The 10,000-nt window shown below is 47.8% G+C and overlaps 1 protein-coding gene across 1 annotated transcript in view; it reads right to left on the bottom strand.

The window, feature by feature from the left end:
- ccm2l (CCM2 like scaffold protein) overlaps nt 1–8,219 on the bottom strand; it is a 10,376-nt gene extending 2,157 nt beyond the window's left edge. Inside the window, exons 1-8 of the mRNA XM_012826025.2 lie at nt 8,106–8,219; nt 5,195–5,362; nt 4,764–4,847; nt 3,412–3,595; nt 2,375–3,042; nt 1,580–1,709; nt 1,039–1,102; nt 271–430 (exon numbers count right to left, since the gene is read on the bottom strand). Of these exons, the coding sequence (XP_012681479.1) occupies nt 271–430; nt 1,039–1,102; nt 1,580–1,709; nt 2,375–3,042; nt 3,412–3,595; nt 4,764–4,847; nt 5,195–5,362; nt 8,106–8,129 (1,482 nt within the window). The 5' untranslated portion in view covers nt 8,130–8,219. The remainder of the gene's footprint in view (nt 1–270; nt 431–1,038; nt 1,103–1,579; nt 1,710–2,374; nt 3,043–3,411; nt 3,596–4,763; nt 4,848–5,194; nt 5,363–8,105) is intronic.
- Between the last annotated feature and the right edge of the window lie 1,781 nt (nt 8,220–10,000).

Raw genomic sequence — 10,000 nt, 5'->3', positions numbered from 1 at the left:
AACATCTAGGTTATTTTACACTATATTAAACACTAGGGTTTAGCCGGCTAAAAACTCATCCATCAAAACACCGTCACCTGGTTGATGTACCTGTATCATCAACCAAACCCCCATGGAACTATTTAACACAACATGTCACAACTGTGACACCCATCAGGCCTCTGCTCACACCTCATGCTCATTCCCGCTGGCATCGGCAGATTCGAGAAAATGCCTGTCACACCTGCTGCCTCTCACTCCTCAAAATACTGCACCCGTTTCTCTCCTCACCGTAATCATGTACTCCTGCATGAGATGCACGCAGGCGTTGTTGGGCTCCCCATCGCTGTGCACCGATGCCAGGCTCCGGTGGGAGCCCTGGTAGGACAGTGACGAGCTCTCACTGTAGGTCTCGCTGTAGTATGGGTCGAAGGCGTCCTGGGAGCCGTCGCTGTGGAAACAAGCATACCCACTGAGGCACAAGCTCACTTCCTGTAACACACGGACCCATGTAAATGTGGTATATCTGTGGCAGTAACAAACAGCAACTCTTTCTTGGCCTGAGGGTGTGCTTGAGGGTCCGAGGCTAAGGTTCTAATTAAGGCCTAGGAAAGAGTGAGAGATAAGGTGGAAGAAAAACCCTGGTGTAAAACTGCCCCCCCCCCCCCGTGGGACTGAGATGCCTGCGTGTTATGCAATCTGCAATCTGTGCTGTAACCATATAATTATGTCTGCATTTGGCATTTGGCTTAAACTTGGGTTAAACTGCTCATACATGTACTATACTTGAACACTACGTATCTTTGTCACAGACTGCATGGCGTCCTGTGTGCATAATCCTTGTGTTACTCACTACGGGTGAGTTTTCTCAAAGATTATACCAATTTTCGTCCATGCACAAATAAATAAACCAACAATACTCAATTGCGCCTGCATGAACACACAAGCACACACACACACACACACACACACTCACACTCACACTCACACTCACACTCACACTCACACTCACACTCACACACTTTCCGCTTCTCCCCATTTGGTTTGGCATCGACTTACAAGGAGCTACAGCAGCTGAAGTCAGCGTCATAGCCGTATGTCATATCTGTCAAGCAGCTGTCACCTTGGCAACCGGAGAGGGATGGGGAGAAGAAGAAATGAGAGGGAGAAAAATAGAGACCCATTAGTCATCATCATCAGCGGGTAACAAAATGGTTGGCCTCAGTGGATGTGACCTCTACTACTGAAAAGCAAATTTATCAAAGCTGTTGCACTGCTGAAAAGCATGTCCTGCTAAATCCATCTGTTATGCAGTGATAGTGGAATGAAGATTAAAAGCATATGAACACAGTACGTGCATGCTTGCATCTGTGTGTGTGTGTGTGTGTGTGTGTGTGTATCTGAGAGTATGTGTCTGTCTGTACATGTGTGGAAGTGAGTGTCCACTTCTTTCTCTACTCTGACAGTGAATGCTGTACAGTGCATGTTTAAATGAGAATAGAGTATATATCATAATGCATTAGCATGCTTGTGAGAGCTGCACAGACTTTAGGCCTGACTTAAGGGGATTTACCCTCCCTGGGGGACAGCTGTCACTCACTTCTCTGTAGCCAATAGCGTTCAGGCATGGTGTAGTGGAAGCCCGCCCTGTCCACACACTCAATGGTCTGTTGCCCGTAGATAATCTGGAACATCTGACAGATGAGGGCACAATATTCCTCAGCAGCGTCCTACACATAAGAGGGGATAATAATGACCAGTAGATTATAATGAAACTCCGTGAGTAGGCCTGATATAGTACATTGTGTGCAAAAAAAAACATGAATCTGTTTTTTTTTTCATAAGAGTAAACACAATTGAGCTGGAATTAATAGATTGTCCACGGGGATTGTGGCGCACGTGCCCACTGGATGTTTGTGTTGTGCACATGCTGCAAAACTTCTCACAGCAATTTCATATGCTCAGCAATGTCGCACACACTGTCAAACATGTACACACAAGCACGTGCGCACATCAACACACAAACACACCCCTGATGCAGTATTACATAAGCCGTAGTATTACATCACCCTGGGAATCCACTCTAGCATAGTCAGATATCAGTGGACAGTCACTGCACTGATGGCTTGTACAAGCTTTCTCTCTTACTGTGCAGTGTCACATTCATTCTGACAAATCTCTAGCCTCTTTTAAGGGTTCATTCCTATGGTTTTCATCAGTAGTGGAAAAAGACAGACATTGATGCCACATATGGTGGAAACCATTGACCACTGATCAATTTTTTCCTGTGAACTTGATTGACCTGGGCTTTGATGAAGCCCCTCCTCTGTCCACTACTTTATTTAGACTGAGTAGGAGAGAGAGAGGCAGCATTGGCCACTCCCGGTTCCCTTACCCTGTTCTCCACAGCCAGGATGACCAGGTTGCAGTAGGAGTCAGGGCAGGGCGTGGGCTCCAGGGGGTTGTGGTTCCTCCGTTCCCAGCTCCCGTAGACCTTCCCCCGCTCCCAGCTCCCCGTGCAGGCCTGCCTGCGCTCCCAGCTGCCCCCTTTCGTGTGCTTCTTCTCCCAGCTGCCCCCGGGCTTGCCCCCGCCCGGCCCGTGCCTCTTCTCCCAGCTGCCCCCCACCCCGCCCCCCGCAGTCACACGCCGCTCCCAGCTACCCCCTACTGGTCTCCGGTCCCAGTTGCCGCTCACGGGCCGCTTCTCCCAGCTCCCTCCGCCCGCCCTCCGGGTCACCCTGCGCTCCCAGCTCCCCCCTACGTTTTTGCGCTCAAGACTTCCGCCTCCACCACCTCCGGCGGAGCTCCCCGCCCCACCCGTCATAACCCCACCCTGTTGCTGCTGCTGCTGCCCCCTTGCCGCCGCGCTCTGCTTGGAGTCATGGCGTAAGGAGGGCTTCCAGTCCACGCCGCAGATGGTATGGCGTCGCTCCATAGTGCCCCCTGCCGGTCGGGGGTCGGCGTTGGTCATGGCGGAGTTGCTCATGGTCTGCCTGCGAGCCTCGATGCCCCCGGGCTTCTTCTCCAGGCTGTCCCCAGCCAGAACCGTGTCCACATTCAGACCTGGAGTATGCCCGCATGTGCACACACACACACACACACACACACACACACACACACACACACACACACACACACACACACACACACACACACACACACACACCAGACACACACACACACAAACACACACACACACACACAGACACACACACACACACACAGGGTACTGTAAGTATCACAGCTAATTCAGGAGAGCATGATGAGGATAAACACCTGAAACCACTTTACATATTTGGGACAAATATGACGATTCCATAATGGCCTTTTCACACACAAACTCAAGAAACATAATTATGATGTGTTTAGGACTGTGTTTATGTGAGTGTGTGTGGATGTGTCGTGTGTGTGTGTCTGTTTCCCCACTCGTACCAGTCTTGAGCACGAGCAGATGCAGGGCGTCGTCTCTGAGGTAAGACGCGGCGGCGATCTCGTGCGTGGGGATGCGCAGCAGCAGCTTCTCGTCGTCCCTCCAGGTGAGCAGCAGGCAGCGCGCCGACAGACTGAGGATGCAGTCCTGCTCCGGCCTCGTCTTCAGGGGCAACACCTTCAGCTTCTGCAGCCCCCCCACCCACAGAACAGCATGGTCATTTCTGCTGCCACCTCACAGTTAAGCTGTATGCCTGGTTGAGTAGCTGTTCATACTTTGACCATTTTACTCTTTATTAGCTGAACCTCTGCAGCACACAGACAAGAAGAGATCCACTCTGGTAACTGATTATTGCACTGTGTCACTTGCTGACTGTTTAGGTTTCTGTTGTGATTGATTGATTGATTGATTGATTGATTGATTGATTCCTTCATTATTTTCTTTTTTCAATCATCTCAATTAATTTATGTTTCAGTTAGTCAGTTAGAAAGTCAGTCAGTCAGTCAGTCAGTCAATAAGCCAGTAAGCCGGTCTTTCATACAGAATTTAGATGCCTTCTAAACACAAATATATGAGGAACAACTACAGTCAATCTCATTACATCTCTTTGGATAGGTACTTGCTCATATCCATTCATAATTTGTGATTATAGCCACAGTAAAAACAAAAAACAACAAAGATTATGTAATATAATATGCTCTTTCGTTAGCTGTGCACCCATTTACGTGCCCATTTGCTAGTTCATCCTCTGTTATGGTGTTCAACTGACTATTCAGCAAATATGAGAACTGCGGAAGTGCAGAAATTGGGTTAAGGGACTGAAAGGGTTTTATTTGGGTTTCAGAGAAGCTGCTTATCACAGATGAAATCCCTCTACCTCCACCTCCCATGTCTGTTTTCTAACCTAATTTACTGGGGATTTATGAGAAAAACAGAACCTAGATTATTTCCCTCTAATGCTTTTTAGGACTATGTCTGTGAACATCTCAGTCTGCCCATTTCCCAGGCAAGGATTATGCTTGCTTTTAGACTGAATAATATCCAACATGTTGATGCTTTACTGATTACTAAATCACTGGTCAGACTTAATCCTTGTCTGAAAAAGCAAACCTGTGTATTCGGTGGAGCAGGTATCATATATCTACACACACAGACAAACACAGTCACACACACACCACACACACACACACACACACACACACACACACACACACACACACACACACACACACACACACACACACACACACACACACACACACACACACACACACACACACAAATATAGAGAAGCAGGCGTGCTGATAATGAACAGTTCTGCCATGCTGTGGCTATTATACAGAGAGTACTTTACCCTGGCTGTGTCTAGAAGCTGCAGCAGCTCATCTCTGCTGGAGGGGTTAAGGGAGCAGGAGACCCAAGTCAGATGCCCCAGGAACTAAAGATGAATAGAGAGTAATGGCCAAGAGGTCATGAGTGATTCCAGTTTAATTGATTCCTGAATATGTGCCGCTTGTGAGACAAAATATCTGTATTTACTGAGGGACTAATTCAAGCATAATTACAATATTTTGAAGCCTGCGTATTCTTTGTGCATATATCTACTTCAGGCAAATGCCACAGTACATGTGATTGTGTGTGTGAAGGGAAATCGTGTGGGCATGTGCACATGTATGTGAATTTGCTGGGTCAAGGTGCACACGCATGTCTGTGTACATGTGAATCTGTGCACACATGTGCCCGTGCATGCCATGCTGTGCCCTGTCTTCCTCCCCTCCTCCTGACCTTGACCTCCTTCTCCACGTAGTCGTAGATGAGCCTTTCGGGGTGGATGAGGTAGTCCGGCGGGTAAAGGGGCACCGTGTGGAGCGGCCGGCGGACATTTCCCTTGTCCACCTGACGGCGGCTTGCCTTGGGGAAAACCAGCCTCTTTATGGGGGACACAAAGCCACCCTGAGAGGCAGACTGGCTATCAGTATCTTGAGAGTTCACAGTACAAAGTCTGGGCCTCAACCAGACAGGAAAACTGATCAGGGAGGACTACATGTCTTCATCTCCATATATACCTGATCACTTCTTCACACAATAATAACATATTTAACTATACTTACTAGCTGTAGATACTAACTTCCAAATAAACACAACATGCAAGCAAATTATTAGCAACAAGAGAGTGCATTTAAAAGTGTACTGCACAGGCAGTAGGGCCCTGTGGGTGAGTTTGTCTAGCCGTCATGTCTTGAAAATGAATGACGTGTCACGTCACATTGTGAATGATGTGTCACATGCTGAGTGTAGTGTCAGAAAGCCACGCTCTCGACATTGTGCTGTCAGCACGTTCTCATAATAAAGAGTCCATGGGGCGATGCCTGCTGTGTGCAAAACTGTGTGGAAATGAGGCGTTATACTTTTTTAATCCGCTTTGAGTCTGCAGTTGCCACTTGGTGCTCTTGAAGCGCAGTGGCTGTAAAGCCCTAGTAAAATCAAGCCGTAAGGGGTCAAGACTCGACCAAGTTAAGTGGCCGCCTTTTATCTTCGAGCTACGCTATCAGAAGGACTGAACTATAATATACTTTTCCTCCCCGTCTTCTGGTTGGGTTATTTTAAAACTGTCGGCATTGGGGCTTTGGATGCTTAGAAACCGCACTCTACACTGTAATGAACTCATATGCATCTTTATTTGTTTACTACTGTGCAGTTCACAAATAATTTGTTCTATTACACGGACACTCACATTAGGTTTTCTTATGGTTTGCTTTTCTTAAATGTTTATCTGGGCTGTGTCTGGGGCTTGTATTAATGCGTTACGGCCCTGCCCCACACTTCCCAATGAGTTGTTCTCCTCTCTGCTTGTTTAGTGTGCCTCCCTTATTTGCTGCAATGCCCTGGTGAGCTGGAAGTGGACCGTGTCATTGATTCCAGACGTCAACACTGTTGGGACTCCGCCCCTCGTCTCTGTAGCCCCTGTGAGGTGTAGCCGTCCCCCTTGCTGGCTTGCCCCACCTTCCTTCCTTCCATCTTTAAGAACAGGAAGTGACTGTAGTACGCAAATGCATTATTTATATTTTTATAAGTTGATTCCTCCGACTGGTGTGTTGTGTGGTTACAGCAGACAGCAGAAAGAATGTTTCTTTAAACCTTGTGTGTGTGTGTGTGTGTGTGTGTGTGTGTGTGTGTGTGTGTGCGTGTGTTTCTGTGTGTGTAGGGGGTGGTCCATGGCCTAGGGAAGGCAGGAGAGGAAGGCAGAGCGTGAGCAAGAGAGCCAGGACGAGGGCAACTGTCACCCCTGAGAAATGGCTGGTGAGATGGCTGTCAGTGATGTGAGTGACGTCTCCTGCAGAGTAAGACAGATGATACTACACATGCTCCATTAGAAGCCCGCTGGCTTAAACAGCCCACGAGACAAGCTTAATGCACTGCATCAATCACCACCTTTCCTATCGTGTCTGTTGGTGTGTGTGTGTGTGTGTGTGTGTGTGTGTGTGTGTGTTTGCAATAGCTTGCGAGTTTCTTATCTTGCTGTGTGCATGTGTTAATGGTAGGGAATTAATTTGCATTTGTGTGTGTGTTTGCAAATGTCTGTGTGTGTCTGTGTGTGTTGGCCCTGTATGTGATAACTGGTTAATTTTGCCTCCGAACCACCACAGTGACATTACAGTTCAATGGGCAGGCCAGGCAAACAATCTAGGCCACCGGAGCTTGTAGGCTTTCACAGCCTCTTTCATCCATCAATCAGATCCATTTATGCTCATACACGCTCGTTTTCACTTTGAACGGCAATGCCTGAAAAAGCAGCTAGCGTAAATAGGAGGTAATTTCCCTTTCAAATAACCCCATTTTCCTGTTTCGTGAAAGAGAGTCGTTTGAGGTTGAGGGACAACAGTGCGAATGGAACTCCAGTGACGAATGACACCATTTCTATTAATTAGCCGTTGCTAATTGAAGGCCCTAGGAGTGCATACACTGCCTCGCCTGCTGCGATGACTGACAGATGAGAGGAGTTATGTGGGTCCGCTCCCATTAGGATTACATCACGGGCAACCGCTGGCAGTGATATCAGCAAATAAAAACATCTACAAGGAGGAAGGAACGAAAAAGGATTGACAGTGCACTGCAGAGACTGGAAGTAGTGAAGCAAATGTAAATACAGAGAGAGGGAGAGAGAGGGGGAGAGAGAGAGAGAAAGAAAGAGACGACAAAAGTCCTCAGAGGACTTGCCTAATGCGCCATTTTGAAGTGTGTTAAAATTGATGTGAGCCGTATTTGACAACTGGAAGCAGAGCCAAGACACAGAGAAAATACAACAACAGTGTCCATAACAGGCCTGCTTGTAAAGCAGATAGTTAGCCACATCTTTTTCCTGACACAGATAACCCAACAGTGTCCATAACAGGCCTGCTTGTAAACTAGATAGTTGGTCACGTCTTCTCCCTGACACAGATAACTCTTCAGTGTGGCATCAAGAATGCCTGCTTTAAGCCACACAACACAACAACCGTGTACCGCACACACAGATGCCAGTCAACGTAAATGTGAGTACACAGACATTCATATACAATGATCTGTTAGAGAATATGAACACACACCAATATAAATGCACCAGTCACAAACACACACTTGTCTCCTGTCCATATCTACCTGAGGCTGTTATTTTAGAATGTGTTTCTTTTGCCCCGTAGGTCCAAACTGCTCTTACCTTTCTGGGTTTGTCATAGTCCATGGCCAGTGGCCTTGGCGCGGTGGCTGCAGTGGGCTGGACTGGACTGGCCTAATACTCAGGAACCTTGCAGGAGGGCAGGGGAAAACAGAGGAAGCCCACTTCCTGTCTGACAGGAAACTCCACCAGAGAGCCTGATGTAAACTCTCCTCTGCCTCCATTCTCTCAGTCACTGATAACACACATGCAAACACCTCACACACACACACACACACAGGGGCTTACATACACATGTTCATACAAATAGTATATTCAAACACACTGAGAGACACACACACACACACACACACACACATACATTCAGAGCAATTAACCACCACAGATATGCACATATATCGCAATCCACAGAGATGCAGCCACAGATTAGTAAACGTCTACACACACTAACTCAACACACGAAGACATTTTTCACTGTGACCACACACGCCGCGTACACTCGGCTGAAGCTGTCTGTTTCCAGGGTATCATCACTAATAAATCACCAGTTCTCGCTTTATTGTTGTGTCTCCCAGTCTTGATTCATGAATTAGCAAACAACTGCACAACTGCCTCGATGATCATCTGAAGATAACAGCCAGCTTTGTGTGTGCAGACCCTTTGCTCCATCTAATCTCGAGGTAAGAGAAAACAGGAAGGGCTCTGGGGTCCAAGAAGACCCAAGGCAGCTCAATTCTCTGTGTGTCTGCCAGACAACATCTGTTATCCAGACAAATGCAGCCAGTCAGCCCCTGATCTAAACGGGGTAATTCTTCAACAACTGGCTGCCGTCAACGTGCAGATGCAGTTTGAGCAGCCAGACTGCATTGCTCAGGTTTGGCCACAGAGGGGCAGTGTTTGCTAAGGACTGTGGTCTAACAGGGGAGGGACTCGAGGCTTCTCCAAATCTTAAGGGGCAAATGAATGAGTGAGTAAGGGACAGTATGGCAGCAATGTAAAGTCCACCCAGCAGATACTTACTACTTAGTGTCACAAACGCCAACGTATCCACCATTCCCCATCTTCAGTGTACAAGCTCTGCAATGAATGGCGAGGACTACTATGTGACCGTTATAAAACTGGCTCAGAGGCCTTGATGCTAGGACCTGACAGTGAGAGTTAAAGTGGCTTGCATACAAATATGTGTAGTGTTTCTGTCTGCTTTGTATGTTTGCATTGGGACTTTGCTCACACCTATAGGACTGCGTGGGGGGGGGGGGGTTAGCGTGTGAACAGCACAAGCAGTGGTACCAGCAGCACTGTTCTGTTCTGGCCACAGAAAATGATCTCGGGCCCACCCGCTGGGAATCTCTGTTTCACTGCACACATATCCGACAGACCAAGTCAATTTCAATCGACCGAGCAAATTCAACATGGAGTTTTTCCACTGAACCCTATGATCAAGTGCATGTCCGGTGCTCAACAGAGGTCCAGCTGCAGGAGAAGTCAATAACGACGTGTCGCTCCCGGAAAAAAATAAACACCCCAACGCCTTCTGCCATGATGGAGAGTGCCTGTAAGAGAGCACCTTATTTAGTATTGAGACACTTCAGAGGCGTTCAGCTCGGTCTCCTGCTGGTGATGGCGGGCAGCCCTCCTTTAGCCCCCCTCTGGTGTTTGGGTGAGTGCTGTTGACCTCCTGGAGGTGGTCGCCGAGAGAGTGGTACTAATGACAGGTCAGATCCGCAGAGAACGGCCGCAGCCTGGCGGGAAAGCACTCCAACGGAAAACCACAGAGGCCGGCTCTAACGATCTGGTAGTTACCACGGCAACGAGAAGAAGAAGAAGAAGAAGGGAAAAAAAAGGACACGAAAAGGGACATTTGTCTTTTTAGTGGCTGTTTCCCTATTTAGTTTTTTTTTTTTTGCCTTTCTCCTCACTCCTCCTGCTATAGAGGT

This window comes from Clupea harengus, chromosome 4, assembly GCF_900700415.2.
Source record: "Clupea harengus chromosome 4, Ch_v2.0.2, whole genome shotgun sequence".
Lineage (NCBI taxonomy): Eukaryota > Metazoa > Chordata > Actinopteri > Clupeiformes > Clupeidae > Clupea > Clupea harengus.
This window is presented reverse-complemented; position numbering and strand designations above follow the sequence as displayed.